General features: G+C 35.8%; 1 protein-coding gene across 7 annotated transcripts in view; it reads right to left on the bottom strand.

The window, feature by feature from the left end:
* Gpd2 (glycerol-3-phosphate dehydrogenase 2) overlaps positions 1-18861 on the bottom strand; it is a 153809-nt gene that overhangs the window by 11103 nt on the left and 123845 nt on the right. For all 7 annotated transcript variants that reach the window (XM_026401474.2, XM_026401475.2, XM_077802606.1 and 4 more), the window contains 5 exons: positions 14269-14462; positions 2243-2377; positions 1819-1994; positions 1142-1273; positions 105-263 (listed from right to left, as the gene is read on the bottom strand). In XM_026401474.2, the coding sequence (XP_026257259.1) occupies positions 105-263; positions 1142-1273; positions 1819-1994; positions 2243-2377; positions 14269-14462 (796 nt within the window). The remainder of the gene's footprint in view (positions 1-104; positions 264-1141; positions 1274-1818; positions 1995-2242; positions 2378-14268; positions 14463-18861) is intronic.

Genomic DNA, 18861 nt, shown 5'->3' with positions numbered 1-18861 from the left:
TGGAAATTTAAGATCACCATCAAAAATTATGCTATCCTCTCCAAACAGATTAAGCTGTCACAGGTTTTTAAGGGGAACAGAAGTTTTCAGTGTTGGTAGAATACCTTTTTCTTATGGTCATCCCAGTTCAGTTCTCGACCCATCAGTTCAACAATCCTGGGTAGGGCTTCCTCTGCGGCCTGGACATTGAGAAAGGCCAGGCGAGTGCGCCGTGAAATCATATCCACCGCCGTGCAGGCATACTCCTTAATCCCATATTTTACCTGCATTCAGGAAAAAGTATAGTTAGGCATTTCTTTATAAAGAGTAAAGTTTCACTGAAAAAAAAAATTGTGCTTTCAAAGGTAACCCTTTTCCCTACATTCTGGTTTCTCCAGGAATCATGAGACTAATGGTGATTCGACACAAGTCCTCCATCTGGCTGCCAAAGGAAGTTTGGAAAATGGGATAAATTGGACAAGAGTTAATGCCTTCGTTGTGAACAGAACCTGGCATAAACATGCAAATTGCATCACTTCTCATTAACCATCCACAGTAATCACTTAGTTCTCTTTGCCTATACATTATGGGGAAGTTAATTTACATAGCTGAATAGGCAAAGGATGAGCATTAGGAAAGTTATGGTCTCGTCTCTCTAGGCTGCAAAGTTTTCTGTCTTAGACTAACCAGATGGCAGAAGCCTTGAATTCAATCAAGTGCATGCATACTGGACACCAGTGTCTCAAGGCAGTGAATTAGGAATAAAAATAAAGCATGGTCTCTGCTTTCATAAAACTTGAAAACATGATGAGAAACTAGACTTAAATCTTTGAGAAAATGTCAAAGCCAGCATGTCATCTGGCAAGACAGGAGTGGTACAATCTTGAAGAGCTACAAATTCACAAAAGGGACCAGACTTGAGATAGCTTCATCAAGCAAAAAAGAAATCCACATTTTATATTAAAGCCACTATCAACATCACTTCAGAATTTACATTTTCTTAATGAAAGAATCTGAACTGAGCAGACAGACACTTTACTCCAGGTTTTAGCTGAAACATCAACATTAAAATAACTGCATATGATTTTTAAAGATAATAAAGAATGAACAGATGAATGGCATCCTCTGGTAGAAAAGAAAAGCCTAATGACAATTTACATACCTCTGCTTCAATATATGGAAATTCTGATACAAGTCGCACTCCAACAATAGGCCACCTTTTTCCAGTCACACTTGCCATTTTGGCCACCTCAAAAGCCTTGTCACCGTAGGTGGCAGCAAGATGCTGTGCCACCTAGAGAAATAAAACTACATTAGGCAGGCACTTTGACTATTGATAACTTTCAGATACAAAGAAAAAAAGAAGTACATGCTCATCTTGTCAGTTTTCTTACAGCCTGTAACTAATAGTTCTCGGAGAGTATTAGGTTTTGGTTTTGTGGGAGGAAACCACTTGAGCTTCTAATGCTTAGGCCAGCACTAACTGAGCTACTCATGCATCACTGTATCGATGACGGATGAAGCTTCAACTTCATTCTGCTCCTGATATCACTTCTGAAGAACAGCTTTGGATGAAAGAATTTGGGAGGCTCTCTATGCTAGGAACAAACCAAATGAACTCCAGGTTTCAAAACAGAAGCTAAAATGTACATTGTTTTCTAGGCAACTGTAGGAAAGTGGAGCCATCTTTTTTCTTAGATTACTTTTGCAGTACAGAGAGAATCATATCCAGGGAAAGGAAAACTGTAAAGCATAGAGGCCACATCACACTTGCAGATTACGTTACTGGCAATACTAGGAGGTGAGGTAAAGGATAAAGATGTGGCAATGCATACCCACCTCACTTTCAAGTCCATAATCCTGGACAAGCCTAATGTAGAGTGTGGGGCTCCAATCTTTCCCTCCTTGAAGGAAAAGTCCAACTGTTCTACTTGGTCCTGCTTTCAAATTGTGGATCTTGATAGCAGCATTCACAGTATCTTCTGCCATGGATCGATACGTTGTCCACTTTCCACCTACAAAGAAGTTCATAACAAATTTTTGAGAGTTTCCACCTTTATTTTTCTTATTAACAATTTATCAACATATTAATAACAAAATCTACCAGTTGTTTAGAACATACGTGGCAAAGCTATGTGTAAAGACTAATCAGAATCATAAGAAGAAAACACTTGTTCATTAGAGCTAAAAGATAATTTCGTGGAACAATTTAAGTCAAGCTTTTATTTAAATCATATCCAAATAACAAAGCAATGTCCCATACCTGCTATGGTGATAAGGCCACTCTCACTGATGTCCACAACGTGATTGCGGGAGATGGACTGGGTGTCTTCGGACTTGGGATCTGTCACCAGGGGGCGGATACCGCTCCATGCTGCCAGGACATCCCCTCTTCTCACTGGTAGGGATTGATACTGTGGGTTACTCAAAAACATTTCTACTAAAGTATGAAGTAATTAACAAGCAGAAAAATGTTCAGCAAATGGCACATATGGGGGTGCACTTTAAAAGGGAGGAAAAAAAGCCCTTAAATGTAGGAATTATAATATTGGACCAGTGCAATAAAAACTCAGAAAGAATTAATTATTTTGTTACTAGGATAATTTAACTTAAAACCAAAACCAAATAAAACCAAAAAGGTAAATAACAATAACAACAACAACCAACCTATTAGGAACCCTCAATCTAGGGCAACCTAGAGCAGTTAAAGGGGTAAAAGAAAGGAGAAACAAACAAAAAAATTCAAGAGACTTATGAATTGTTAAATTTCCTACAATACATCTTGCTGTCTCTTCTTAGAGAAGACAAAGATGCTTATTAAATTAAACAAACAAGCATATAACAGGATATTTTCTTCTCTCATCAATACCACTCACTGAGAATTTACAGCAGACCCAGCACTCGGAAAAATACCTGAAATACACACCTCATCTTATTAATCTCACAAAGCCCCACAGCACTGGGTAGACTGCAAAGTTTAGCCAACCAAATATGGCAACCAATGTGAGCAAGGCAAACATCAGAACCTAGATCTTTCTGATTTTTAAAGTTCCTATTCGTACCCACTCAACTGTACTGCCTCTCAATTGCTGACAAATTTCAAAACTCTACCCTTATTTTATTCATCCTGTTTTCTTTCTTTATAACTGATACAGAAATAGCTATATGGGCTTCGCCCAGTATAGACAGAGTACTTGCGTTACCACGTACGTAATCTTTCAGCAATTAACATGTCATAAAATCACCCCTAGTACCTCTGCAAGTACAATGTATGATACCAAGAATTGAGAGACATTAGATTAAAATTAGACAGCCGCTGAATAGCAAGCGTTTCTAACTTAAAAATGGCTGAGGAGAATAGATCAACTGTGGTCTGGTCTACCAGCAGGGCAGGGGCAAGACCCAAAGGCAGGGTTTTCAGAATCTACCCATCTACATCTAGATTATCTTCAGGGATTGCTCAGCTCTTTTTCCTTCTACAGCAAGGATGCGACTCTACATGCACCAACCCAAAAACTGCTTAATGATGTAGACTACAGAAAAGTAAACATTTGCCTTGTCCTTCCTACTGCACTTACTATGGTAAGTCAGTTAATCCATTTCTGGATAATGGACATTTAAGTACAACTTTGCTTTATCTGTGTGTCTTGGAACTCCTTCTCCAAACTCCTGGCCATTAATCATATTGATAAAATACCAACTGTAAATACTCTTGAAACTCAAGACTTTAAAACACTGTGAAAACTGGATCTTTATATGCAAATAGGTGACGTCAAACTCAACTTTATACCATGTACAAAAATTAACTCAAAATGGATCAAGACCTAAACATAAGAGCAAAACTATAAAACTCTTAAAAGAAACATATGATAATATTTCATGACACTGGATTTAGCAAGAAATGCTGCTTTCTTGGATATGACATCAAAAGTAGAGACAACAAAAGAAAAAAAAATATAAAAAGACTTTGTCAAGGGCTGGGGTTGTGGCTCAGTGGTACAGTGCTTGCCTGTCATGTGTGAGGCACTGGGTTCAATTCTCAATACCCCATATAAACAATTTTTTTTTAAAAAAAAGGTCCATTGATAACACACACACACACACACGCATATATATATATATATTAAAAATCTTTGTCAAAATTAAAAACTTTGGTGTATCAAAGGTACTATTAACAGAATGAGAAGGCACCTCACATTAATTAGAAAATATTTGCAAATTATATATCTGATAATAGTCTAATATAAAGAATATATAAGGAAGTCCTGAAACTCATAAGAACCTAAACTAAGAAATGGTGAAAAAATTGGAGTTGACATTTCTCCAAAGAAGATATACCAATGTTCAACAAGCATATGAAAAGATACTCAACATTACTAATCATTAGGAAAATGCAAATAAAAATCATATACGATTTCACACTCATTAGAATGATTATCAAACACAAGCAAAAAAACAAAAAATAAAAAATAATTATTGGTGAGGATAGGGAGAAATTAGAAAACCTGTACACTGCTGGTGAAAAGTAAAATATCATAGCTGCTACAAAAAATGTATGTCAATTCCCCCCAAAAATAAAACTTTTAAAATTACCACATGATCTAGCAATTATACTTCTGCACACCCATGTTCAATAGCACTATTCACAAAAGCCAAAAGGTAGAAGCAAACCAAGGGTCCATCAACAGATAGATAAAATGTGGTACACACAATGGAATACTATTCATCCTTAAAAAGGAAAACAATTCAACCACATGCAGCAAAATGGATGAACCTTGAAGACGTGATGCTCAATAAATAAGCCAATTATAACAGGACAAATATTTCATAATCCCACTTATATAAAGTACTTCAGAGTGCTTGAACTCACAGAAGCAGCAGGTAGAATGGTGGCAAGTTAAACTTATTTTATGTATGTATAATATTTCAAAATATACTATCATGTTAATTTTTTTATTTCAAAAAAAAAAAAAAAAGAAGAAGAGTGGCTTCTTTATTTGAACCAGGAAGTGGAGCAGGGTAATGGGGCATTAGTGTTTGAAGGGTACAGAATTTCAGGATAGGAAGATGAAAAAAAATCTAGAAATGGATGATGGTGATAGCTGTACAGCAATGTGGATGCCCTTAATGCTAGAGAACCATACCCTAAAAATGGCTAAAATGGTAAATATTATGTTCTATAGATTTAACCACAATTTAAAACTGAAGACAAAGGATAAGTTGATGCAATTCAATTTCAAGTATGAGAAAGTTAAAAAAAATAAAAATAAAAAAGTTTACTTAAATATCAGGACCTCTACAAGCCTACATCATGGTCATGTCTTAGTTCAAATTAATAAATGCCTTGCAGGGAGCATAGATTTGTGAGCAGAGGGTGGCTGGATTGGAAGTCCTTCTTCCCCCTTGGCCATGCACCCTTGCACAGTAAACACTCTTAGTTTCTATACACAGCACAACCTAAAAAGCAGTTAGGTTTATATCCTCTGGACTCTGTTTAAAGAGTCACAAAGACTCCTTGAAATGATTGGGATAGTCCTAAAACTAAATGTACCTTTCTAGAGAAAGGCTCTAGAAACAAGTTATACTGAATGACAGATAATCTCCTCATCTGAACATCCAATAAAAATAGTAAAACAAACTAGTAAAGAAAACCAAAGTAAATCCAGCATATTTTAATGTAGTTATTTTAGGGCTATACCCTTAAAATGACTGTCCGCTGAAGGACAAGGTGCCCACACACCATTTCAGGAATGTTTAATCAATCCCACAGCCAACACTGAAACTGAAACAAGGGAAGAAAGGACAGAATCAACTGGTTAGGCTTCCCAGTCTTGTTAACTGGGGACCATAAAGCATGCCCATGCATTCTCTACAAGAGCTTTAATTCTAATGGCTTCTATGGACTAGGAGTTAATTTCTGCTTTATGCAACTCTATAAGTCTTAAAAAACCTCAACACAAATAGTGCAAAGTATTTTAAAATCTATACAAAAAAAAAAACTAAGTAGGAAATTACTACTATTTTCCATTAGAGTTCACATCCCCTTCTGAGTCAAACATAAAACTTAGCCAACCCACTTACAACGTCATTGTGGTCACCACACAGTCCCCTCAATGTCTGTGAAATTCCTGAGGTAGCCACATTGATCAGGAATTTGGTTTCAACTCTTGAATTCCTCTGACCAATTTTTAGATTATTTGATGGAAAATTAAGACCTTCCGGAATAAATCTGAAGCTTATGCAAATAATCTGTAGTAAATTGCTTTATCTTTTCTATTTTAACAGGCAGACAAACATATTTACATATTTGTATTATCTGAAAGAACACTATATTCACATTTTTCATTCATAAAGGAACAAGAAATAAAACATTAAATATACTGATTCCATTTTATTTATTTTTTAATTTTTTAGATTGCATATGCTTTTTTAAATATTTTTTTTAGTTGTCAATGGACCTTTATTTAATTAATTTACTTATATGTGGTGCTAAGAATCGAACCCAGTGCCTCACACATACTAGGCAGGCACTCTACCACTGAGTCACAACTCCAGCCCCCTGATTCCATTTTAAATCCTTATTCCTGAAGTTGACCCCCAAAGAAAACAAACCAACCACTACTAGAAAGAGTTCACAAATGTGTTAAAAACTACATTTTGCTTGAGATCATAGCATTCAGTTCTCTAGTCTGAGAATCATACCAGATGAGTGTTGAGATTACCTTTACTCAAAAAGACGCATTTTAAGGATAATAAAATTTTATTTAAAATATTAATCAGTTTTTATGGCCTACTGTTTTATATTATTAGACCAGTAGATAGTTAGAGATCAGGTTATATATCAGTTCCTTCCCAATCTTGAGATTTAACAATTCATATGGATTATTCAAAATGCTATTTGCTGCTGGCATTCAAATTTGTACCTCCCCACCACTCCTATTCAGTAATGACTGGTTAGGGCCATAGCTATTATTTAAGGTCATGGGGCATAGCCCAGATAAAAATGTGAAACACTAATTCCAATCCCTTAAATAAAAATAGCAACTATCCAAACTAACAGATTTCTCTCTTTGCAGCCTCTTTATCCATAGTGGAAGCCCTATACAGTGTTCAACCTAAATAAAGTTTACTCAAGAAAGAGATTCAAAAGCAGTAGACAGGGAAAGAATCATTATTGTATCTTTTAATTCTTCCTGGAGCTGTTGCAGCTATGTTATAACTATGGGGGAAACCTACTTGGAAGTGGTAGAATAAAGAAAAATAAGGGTCATGCATTTTAGATATAGCTGAATCACTTAGTTATACTAATCTCCTCTGAAATATTCTTACATCTGGAGTTCTTTTATAAGTTACTTAATGTTTTTGTCTCATTTAACAACTAAACCCCTCCACTAATTCAGTAACCGCATTCAACTGAGCATTTCCTTCTCTGCAGTATATTTAAATATCTCTAGATTATGAAGGACAGGACAGTTCCACAGACTTTTCAGAACTGTCGGGATGTTCTAATATGTTCCATATTGAAATTTCACTGCCCAATTCACTAGTGATTAGAGGTATGTGGCTATGAAGCCCTTGATATGTGATTCACATGACAGAGGAACTAAATTTCAAATATCGTTTAATTTTAACTAATGTAAATTAAAAGAGCCACAATTAGCTCATAGCTAGCGTATTTCCCAGGGCAGCCCTAGGAAAAACCCCACCATGCAGTAGACCTCAGACTGATCCTGGTAGATAGATTACCAAGCTAGTTACTTACACTATGGCCACCTGGCCCACATCTCTAGTGGAGCATCCCTTCATTGAAATCTGACTGCACTAGCTTTCCTCTAGAGAATAAAATCTGCTGTGAAAGGATTCTTCACCTCCAATTTACTGTCACCTATGTTCTATATTTATCATTTCAAGCTATTCTCCTCTCTTACTAATCTCATGAATGCAAAGAAATAAGATATCTCTACTTAATTAAAGTATTGCAACCCCCCAAATTCTTATCCAAATGTTTAAACACATAGTATTAGAAACCCATCCAGAAACTGGTTCTATTTGAACCCAGGGCCTTGTGCATGCAAGGTAAGCACTCTACCAACTGAGCTATATCCCTAGCCTAGGAACTCGTCCTTCCACACAGGTGTACCACATAGGTGTACCCAAGAATAGGTAGAAAACATGGTCTTCTTTAACACTCCATGGTGAAACAAGAACAAAATACAATAACTTAGGGCTTTCATGCTTCAGAGCTCAAAGGTTTATCTTGATTTTACTGGTTTTCATACTGCCAACATAGCTAAACAAGATTTTCTCTTATTTTTCTCTTTTCTTTTCTTTCTTGCCAGGTTGAAAGTCTTCAGCAATGTCAATTCTAACATTTCTCAATATCCCAAATATTGCAACAAATAAAAGATCATGTAGAGTTATCAATACATTTCATGTGCAATATTAAAGCAGTCCCTGAACTTTTTATGTCAGATCATAATAGCTTATATTACAAAATCAAAAGCAAGAAAACTTGTGATTGTGAGCCAATAGGTTTTATATAAGGTTTCTAATACTATGTGTTTAAACATTTGGGTATTCCCTTTCAAAATAAAAATGCTATACAGCAAACAAAATGAAAGGAAATAAAACTATTCTTAAATAAGTGTGAAGAAGAAACCAACGTTAAAGACTGATTAGCTTACTACTCAGATGGCATTAAGTGAATTTTTAGGTGCAAATTTTCCAATATGGGGGGAGAAGGAAGTACCTTCAATATGTAAAATAGTATTTGGCAATATTTTCAAAAGGCAGTGAGAAAGTCAAACAGCCCTTCTCCTGTGAAGTTTAAGAATAATTCTTATTAATTAGTGATAACTCATTCAGTTTTTACTATAGCATAATATGAAGAGTAAAATAGAAAAAGGAAAGTTCAACAAATATTTTTCACAGCTGGATAAAAAAAAACCTAAGGATGATATGATTGTTTTAAACTATAATTAAAATTTCTACTTATATACTTGGCAGGACAAGTGTTAGTTTTAAAATTAGTAGAAAATGAAGCCCACAGTAAGTGACAATTAAGAGCTAAATGTGTGGTTTTGCTACACATTAGTTATTTAGGCATACATTTTGGGGTGTTCTTTCTCATGTTTGCCACTTCCAAAAAAAATCAATAAGAGCCATGTGAAAATATCTAAGCGAACACAGGGGAAATAGTGTCAGAGATCAATACTTCTCTACCAGCATGTTTAACCTGCTGAAATGAAGTGTTAATCACAGAAATAAGATACCATATTACATTTATAAACTAATGAAACTAGAAAAAGCAAAGCGTGTGACACTATAATTAAACAGCTGGAAGACATCCAAGCCTGTGTAAGTTGATAACCCTGGTACAATCTCTGGCAGAGGAAAGGCAGGCCTGCAGTGAGTTGATATGGCCAGCTCAGTTGTTAATTGAATAACAGGCAATCTATAAACACTACTAATTGCACATGTGAAAACCTGTGTACAAGTAGAGATGCTGCCTAGAAAAGCACTCCAGAAAAACTACATGGATAAAGCACTCGGCAAATCTTCTGTCTCTCTCAATCCAGTTAAGTCATAGCTTAGTCTCACCACTGCATCCTTCTGATTAACCTCTACACAGCAGACTTAATGATACATTTTTCAAAAGATCATTTTTCTTCCTAACTCAATACGAACTGCAGAACTATCAATTACCCGTTTCAGAAAAGAACAAACAAGTAATCTAGAAAATTCAGCCTGTGAATGGAAGGCTTTCTAAATTGTAAAAGAAGACATGGTCTTATTCCCAACAGGCAAAACGCTTTGCAGAATTGTTCTGTCGCATTTTGCAGAAGTGTGGCAGCTGCTGTGAACAGCATGGAGTGTTAAGATTTGACACTTTTTTTTTTTCTCTTAAGGATATAGCCATTTGGGGAGGCTCAGAAACTGTTGTCAGAATTTTACTTATCCATTTAATAAATCCTTTTAGAATGATTATTTCAAACCTGGTGAATGCAAACCATTTCAAAGTCAGGACCTAAACCAAACTTCTGATTTTTAAATCTTTGGAGAAGACTGGTTTGCCCAAGGGAATAGTTATAAGATATAAAACCTCTCTAGTTTAACATTCAAACCCAAATAAGGCCATAGAGAACAAAGGTCCCTATCATTCTAGAGGAGTCCAATGGTTTCCATTAAATGAATTCACAGACTTAATCTACTCCCTAGTAGATGTATCACATCATGAAATTCAGAACTACTAATCAGAATACTATGCAGTATTTAGAAGAGCATATTAGCAAGAGACTTATGCTCATGTTGAGGCTCTAAAACTAGCTATACAAAGAAAACAATGTCTCTGGGCCTCAGTTTCTTTAACCATTGTGGGACTTGGAAAATATACACCATAAGGTTGTTAATAAGGAACAAAGGAATAATATAGGCAATATGTTTGCTTAGCAGAGTGTCTTGCATAAGACACACTGAATAATAGCACAGTCTTAAAAATAAAACATACAAATGCAAATATTAAAATATGTGTAGAAACTGCATGTAATCAAATGACTGAATGGTGCCTGAAGCTGTGTTTCTTTCTCACATCTCATTAGTATAGATGAGAATTGCAGGTTTCACTGAGATTCCTGGTGAAAATATACAAATGTGTCATCTTAAGACATGGACGTAAGTCAGCTAAGTGACACTTTTTATCAAGATAAAGTGGAATTCCTCAAATATGAGGCCATCCGTGAACTAGAATAAGGAAAAAAAGGCTACAAAGAATCACTGTCAATTAATTTTTTAAAAAAGGCATAGAACCACTGTCAATTATATTTTTTAAAGCATAGGTTTATATATAGTGAAGATGTGATAGGAGGTACACACAGGGAAACAAGTGACATCTGTAACAGAGCTGTTACCTCTGCTTTCACCCTGGATATTTGCTACCCGGAAGACTCTGACTCTCAAGATGTCCCAGGCTGCCAGGAAAAACATCTGATATGTAATTTTTAAGTAATAATTTTAACCTCTTTATCAAATATCAGAATTAACAATAATTCTTTGTTAGTTTCACCCATTCCCTGACTACCAAAAGATATGTTAATTGAAGAGCAGTCTATGAACTAACCAGGTAATCCAAGTCTTCTCTCTATCTATGGACAGATTCAAAATCCTTCAGTCCCCATCAGAGCCTGAGGCTCACTCCTCCAGTGGAGATGCCCACCACACATGGGCACAGTGGCCTCTAGGACCCCACTGCATCCAGGATATTCAGCTTCTCAGCTGTGTAAGCAGTTAGGTTGCACATCCTTACTGCACTTGAACTTTAAGACTTGGGAATTAATCTTATATTTTCTTGATTAATTAATATTAACTGAGTTAATATTAATTTATATTTTCTCTAACAATCTAAACTTACTGATCTTAAGACCCAGATAGAAACCTACTTTAAACAACAATTATACACAGCTTAATATACAATAAAGTAGAATTATCAATAATAAATGCACTGAATCAGATACAACTGTACCCAAATGTTGAAGCTCCTCCTAAACTTTCAAAGTAAATATAAAGTATCAATATAAAATTGCAAAGTGGTTTGAATATTTAAATATGCATGTTAAACAAGGCATAACTACTTCTCAAATAAGAGAGAGAGAGAGAGAGAGAGAGAGAGAGAGAGAGAGAGAGAGAGAGAGAGAGAGAAGTATAAACATTAGCCATGCATGCAGGGCATGATGCACAAACCTGTCATCCCAGTTACTAGGGAGGCTGAGGAAAGTGGATGGCAAGTTCAAATTCAGCCTGGTTAACATAATGAGACCCCATATAAAAAAACATTATCCATGTAGATTTCAATATATTTATATTATTATTGCAAATATATAAAAAGACTCTATTCAGAGTGAAATTATATCCGTTATTTTCGAGTAGAAGCAACTAAGTTATACTGTATGGATTAATTGATTAAAGTAAAGTAAGAGAGCAACCTGAACCATGTTTCAAAGCTGTTTGTTTTGTTTGTAAATATGAGAAAACACACACACACACACACACACACACAATCCTTTAAGGAGAAAGGATTTACAGATGCCAATGAGTTGCATCCATACTAAAATGGTGGCCGCATGTCCTTCAATAAAGCCAGCATTATAAAATAGCTAATATAAATACATGGACTATTTTTCCAAAATGTTAAACCATCTGCTTTAATATAGGAAAAATTTTTAAGCTGTTACCAATATCAAAATCCCAGAAGCATCTATAACTGACTTTTTAAATTTAAAACTATCATGAGTAACATGTCAGCAAGATAATAAAGCTTTGTAGTTAAAAAAAAAAAAAAAAAGGATCCTTATCCTGAAGGAGCTCCAAGTGAGAATACATCTTGGACTATTGCAATAATCATGTTGTGATATAGTAGCACTGTGACCCATGAGAAGAGAGAGGTGTTTGGGTTTTTTTTTTTTTTGGTTGTTGTTTTTGTTTTTTCTTTTTTTTTGGTACTTGGGATTAAGCCCAGGGTCACTTTACCACTGAGCTACATTTCCAGCACCACAACCCTGCTTTCTATTTTGAGACAGGTTCTCTCTATGTTGCAAAGGGCCTCACTAAAAGTTAGCCAGGCATGGGCTGCTGTGCCTAGCAGGGGGTGGTTTCTGAAGTGTGAATGTTTTGCTAAGATGAAGAGTTACCATAGAGGACACCCCTGAATATGACTGAACTGAAACAAGACATGTGGATTTGAAGGGTAAATGGTGAGCCTAGTAACTGAGACTGGAAATACAGAAGGATAATGTTGGGGAATTTTTGAAATTACCCTGGAAAAATAATAGACATTATACAAAATCATTGGACTAAAAGCTTTGACAACCAAGTTAAATACCCAGGTAAGAACTGGAAAGATGTAAACTTTGGCTTCGCTGTACTTTCCACACAGTAACAGATTCCTCTGATTTAAATATGGTTTGTTCTCCAAAAGTTCATGCTGGAAGCTTGGTCCCCACTGTAACAGTATTGGAAGGTGGTGGGAACTCTAAGAGGTGGGCCCAATGGAAGATGGCTGCATTATGACCACCCTTGACCCAGTGGAAGATGGCAGCATTGTGACCACCCTTATGAAAGAATTTAATGTCAGTATCATAGAGTGGATTAGGCTACCAATCCAGGAGAGCTCCCAAGAGAAAGTTGTCATAAAAGAGCAAGACTGGATCCTCCCTATTTTCTTGCTTCCTCTCCTATTCTCCCTTTTTCTGTCCCTTCTCCTGCTTTGTCATCTGTACTCTACTATGGGATTCTATCTATCTTGTGGTGAGATAGTCAGGAGATAGTCACCAGAGGCCAAACAGATGGGGTGGCCCCATCTTGGACTTCATGCTTCCAAAACTGTGAGCTAAATAAATCTTTTTTTTTTTTTCCTCTTAATGAAAGCATCCAGTCTTGTTGAGGGCCACAGACAAGTCAAGATGGCGCCTGGCACTTTGCCAGAAGGTGTGGTTTGAGAAGTAATGCCAGTGAGCCATTAAGATGATGGAGATTCCTTAATGACTGACTGCTGTATCCAATGATGTTAATTAAGTTAAGCTGTGTATAATTATGAAGATGATGAGGATTCCTTAATGACTGATTGCTGTAACTGGATGATGCTAAATTGAGTCAAGCTGTGTATTCAGTAATGTATATATACCTCTACTGTCCTACAATAAAGCGGCTCCCACTGTATCAACCTTCACAAGTTGCCTGTCACCACCACCCCACCCCTCCACTCCCCCACACCCCCCCACACCCCCCCCCCGTTACTTTGCCCAGCCAGACTGCGGCATAGTCTCAGCTATTTTGTTATAGCAACACAAAATAAACTAAAATACAAACCATAAAGCTTATTAGAACATGTACTTGTACCTTTTCATTTCTTTGCTTAATTATTTCCTATGGATATCCTATTTCTAAAATCAGACTTCCCAAGCTATAGAACTAAACAGTGATTCAAACACTGCTGGACTGTTCTGGAAATGTATGCGCATTTAAACTAGAGTGGGGCACTCCCTTCTTGCTATTAGAATGTTTCAGAAATGAACTGCATGGGTTTTTAGTGAATGCAGAAAGCAGAGAAGAAAAGGCAATTGTTTTTTATTATGTGACAATTTGGTCCTCATAAATCTTGTAGAAGAAGTAGGCAGCAAGTTGGGTTATAATAGGCCAGGGGTGAAGATGAGTCAGTCAGGAGACAAGGCAATTCCAGTGAAAGCTGGAAAGCTTTCAGAGCTATCAAAGAGAGGTCAAACTTAAAGAAACACATACCTTCAACATCACAACTCAGGTAGTTACGCACTTCATTCAAAATGAAGTTGATATCTTCTTCTGAAGGTATAGGGTGCTGTGTGATATCAGTTGGCGTATCAGTAGTGCCAGCAATAGTCATCTTTTGCCAGGGTAAGAAGAAAATAACTCGCCCATCACTGGTGGCTGGGTCAAGAAGTCCCATGCTCTCTGGGCTAAGGTAAAAAGAAATTAGCAGAAGCTTTATATTACTGTCTTCTATAAAAATGATTTCAATTACTAATGTTCAAATAAGCCAACAAAACACGAACTATTACTTGTACTGCCCTACTCCAGAAATTCCTAGAAGGAAAAAAATAATATATGAGTAACAAAAAAGTACCAAGCAAATGTAATAATCCTCTTCTGCAGCAGAACAGCGCTCCCCACCTCAACAATGCAAGGTTAATTAACTTCCAATTGTTTTGGTTTTTATACTCCATGGATCATTCACATCAGATAATGTCAGTGGGATAAATGCCTATAATTTCTTTTATTATGGTCAATTAAGAATAGCTCTTCAACCTTTTTTCGAGTCTGTGAAAAGTATTTTACTGGGACATTTGACATTTGGCACATCTTTCAGTAGAAGGTCTCAGAAGAACATAAGAAAGTGAAGAATCTAAGTTTCTAGAAACTAAAATGTAATCATCAAGTTCTTCACTCCTTTGTGCCTAGATGAACTTGTGCCACTTCACCAAATATAAGATTTCTTACCTTATTTCAAGGTTACAGAAATCTCAAGAAGTGCTCACAGAAGAAAAGAGCTCAGCTTTCTACTAATAACTAAAAATGTCCTAGGATAGGTCAAAGGGAGAGGAACACCTTAGCAATGAAAATCTTTTAAATAGAAGACACTGTTATGCTATTAAATCAGGGTCCAGGCCTGCCTCTTCAGACAGATTGTAGAAAATCTTCCCAAATATTAAAGAAAATTTTTCACTAAAATATTCTGAATTATCTAAAAACCAATTATAGAACATATTTGAAAGAATGGGCAACTGTAAATAAATATTAACAAAACCCATTGAATTTATCACTACAAACTGTTGTTTTAATGCATTCATTAGCCATTCAAAGAAATACGGAGAAGTTAAGGTTTTAAAGCATCATATTCAAACAGAACAGTAGTTCAATTCAGATACCTGGTTCAATTTGACCGAATTCTTATATAAAACCAGTGTTAAAGTATTTCATTTAACATTTTTAGCTTATAGTAATGCGATTTCTTAAAAAAGTAAACAATTTTACTTGATTTGAGCCAATATCAAGAAATCCCTCACACACACAAATTTAAAAGGCAATACAGTCAATTCTTTATTTTTACAATTTCTTTAAAAATTGTTTTAAAAGATTGATTCAAATGTTTAATAATGAGATGCTAACAACTGTTTAAAAACAAATAAAAAACATTTTTAGTACATAAATGAAGTTGCCAGGTACACTGTCACATACTCAGGAGGCTGAGACAGGAGAAACACAAGTTCAAGGCCAGCCTCAGCAACTTAGCAAGTTCCTGTCCCAAAATAAAAAAGGCTAGGGATATAGCTCAGTGGTAGAGTGCCTCTGGCAGGGGGAAAAAAAAGAAAGAAAGAATGAAAGAAAAAAATATCTACAGTCAGCCTAGCTAAATGTATCTCCTTTATTTAACTACAAAGAATACTAATCTTTCAGGCAAGGAACCCTCAAGCCCATAAAAACCTGTCATATCTCCTCTGTCTTTGCATCACTACCAAGAGCTTATCCTACAAGGCACAGTAGAGAATGGACACAGAACTGTGGAACCAACCCAGATGCCCTTCAATAGATGAATGGATAAAAAAAAATGTGGAATTTATACACAATGGAATATTACTCAGCACTAAAAAATAACAAAATCATGGCATTTGCAGGGAAATGGATGGCATTAGAGCAGATTATGCTGAGTGAAGCTAGCCAATCCCTAAGGAGCAATTGCCGAATGTCTTCTTTGATATTAGGGGGTTGACTCAAAACAGAGCAAGGAGGAAGAGCATGAGAAGAAGATTACCATTAAAAACTGTTGAGAGAATCATGGGAATGGGAGAGAGAAGAGGAATTGCACTGAAGATGGAAGGAGACCCTCATTGTTATGCAAAATTACATAAAAGATGATGTGAGGGGGAAAAAGAGAGAGAGAGAAAAATGTCATAGTAGAGTGGGTAGAGAAAGGTGATGGGAGGGGAGGGGAGGGGAGGGGGATAGGAAGGGTAGCGGAATACAATAGACACTAGTATGGCTGTATATATAAACGTGGCTGTAAAACCAATGTGATACTGCAATCTGTACACGTGGAAAAATAAGAATTCATACCCCATTTGAATCAAATGTATGATGTCAAGATCATTGTAATGTTTTGAGCATCTAATAAAAAAAAAGAAAGAAAATTTAAGAGTGAGAAGAAAAAAAAGAGAGAGAGAGAATGGACACAAATCTTCCACTTTGGAAATCCAAACAGCACCAAAGAAGTGTGCCAATCATTTAGAACTTCAGCAAAGATTCTCACCTTCACTCAATGTTACTTGGAGGAAACTACTTTCACTTAAATATATAAAAAACTTTGAATATTGAGTATTTTTGAACTCTAAATATGACTATACCCTTTTTTCTTTGTATTTATTATAAAACTCTAAAAATCTTAAAACATAGTTAATCACAAGTATTATAGGTACCTATTTTGATCATGAGTGATATATCCTTAAGTAAATAAATTACTTTGAGATTGGTAATTAACACATTCAGAGATCAAGCAATTAATTTTGTAAACAGTACATAATTGAAGAAAAATAATGAATTTCATACTCCAACATTTGAGAAATAAATTATATGCTGATATAATTTAGGTGCAACCATCTCATGGACCAATAACATAGATACCTAAAATAATGAACCAGAAAAACTTAAATAATTCTAATATTCAACAATCTAGATAAGAAATGCAGTTAGCAAAGCACAGCTACTGAATCCTTTAAAAAATTCAGTGCTATAAAAGCAGTTTAAAGGGTGAAGGTGATGGTTACCAACACACACGTAACTGGAACCTGTAGAGAATCAACTGCTTAAGTGAAGACATATGTGTCAAACATAAAATTAATAAGCACAGAGGGAAGACAAAGCTATTAATGAATGGTATAAAAATTTAAGAATCCACTTGGAAATATCTTTCATTAGTTTTAAATTACCTAATTCATACTCTCCCTTAGGGAAGAAAAGTTTGTTTTCCTATGAAGGATTAATTCTGCAAGGTCACACTAAAGTTCGATAACGGTATCAACTATAGTAATGGTACATACAATGCAGTGTGGCACAGGTCTCGTTTCAATTTGAATGATTCATTTGACATCAGAGGGAAAAGCTAGCTAATTTATGTGTGTGTCGAGGATTAAAGGTAATGAACATTTTTCTCTTGCAGACCATTGCTTTCCTGAAGTACCTTTAGTTAAACTGAAATCAATTTATTGTTAACTACTTAGCAATCAGTGTTAGAGCTAACGGTATGTACACAATATGCAAAAAAAATTGATCTGTTGTCAGCAGGAAAAAGATTCAGTAGGAAGAAGGGGGAGATTATTTTTATGTATTTTAGTAATTTGGTATATTATCGCTGCTTTGGGAAGAGCACCTAGCCACAATTCTGATGGAAATTACAGATTTATTCTTTATATAACTTAAAGAGTGCTTTTAAGAAACTGATCTCTGTATTATGGATTTTTCTGAAATTGAAACAATTCCTCCTGCCACCCCCTGCCAAAAAAAAAAAAAAGAAAGCTATTACCAAAATGCAATATAATTCTACATGTAAAACATTAGTTAAGGTTAAAACAAAATTTACAGATGACACAAAGATGCTTTGGAAAATGGCCTGACAAGATACACAGCACAGCCTTCATTCTTGATTTACCATCCTATACTAGATAAATCAATGGCTACTAAACTCTGAAATGCCAAACTAATCAGGCTGCAACTGCCACTCTGGGTCTTAAGTTCTCCTCAGCCCGGTGCAGGGCAGCCCTAGAAGGTTCATACCAGCTCTGGTTCGTCCTTGCAGACCTGGTCAGAACCTCAAGTCACAACTGTTGAGCGTGACTGACTGATGAGGCCAGAGACTCATTTCAGTCTGAGATCTTCTGACCCCACCCAAGAGAATGATTTGATGGGGAGAGGAAAATCAATCCTGAGGTACGCCAGAGCTGTCCTTGCCTCAAGGTCATCGATTAAAAAAAAAAAAGGAAAAAACCCTTACTCCAGGCCACAGTCCACAGCTAAGAGACTCATCTGCAACAGAGCCAGAATGGGAGCCAGGCTGTGGACCACTCCTCAGCAACACCATATACAGTGGCTGTAGTTCACAGTGCTACCAATAAAAATACTATTTTTTCTCAAGAAAAATCATTTACTACATTTTGGACCAAAACAGACTTAGCTGTGATCTAACACTTTAATGATCTATGGAGAGGGGTTCTAAGGCTAATGCTAAATTTTTAGGATTAAAAGGTCTTTTTGTTTTGAAAATATTATATCCAGGTGATATATATGTACATATTTCTTATTTAAAAA

The sequence above is a fragment of the Urocitellus parryii genome, chromosome 1, assembly GCF_045843805.1.
Source record: "Urocitellus parryii isolate mUroPar1 chromosome 1, mUroPar1.hap1, whole genome shotgun sequence".
Taxonomy (NCBI): domain Eukaryota; kingdom Metazoa; phylum Chordata; class Mammalia; order Rodentia; family Sciuridae; genus Urocitellus; species Urocitellus parryii.
Note: the sequence above shows the minus strand (reverse complement) of the source record. Positions and strands in the feature narration are given on the sequence as shown.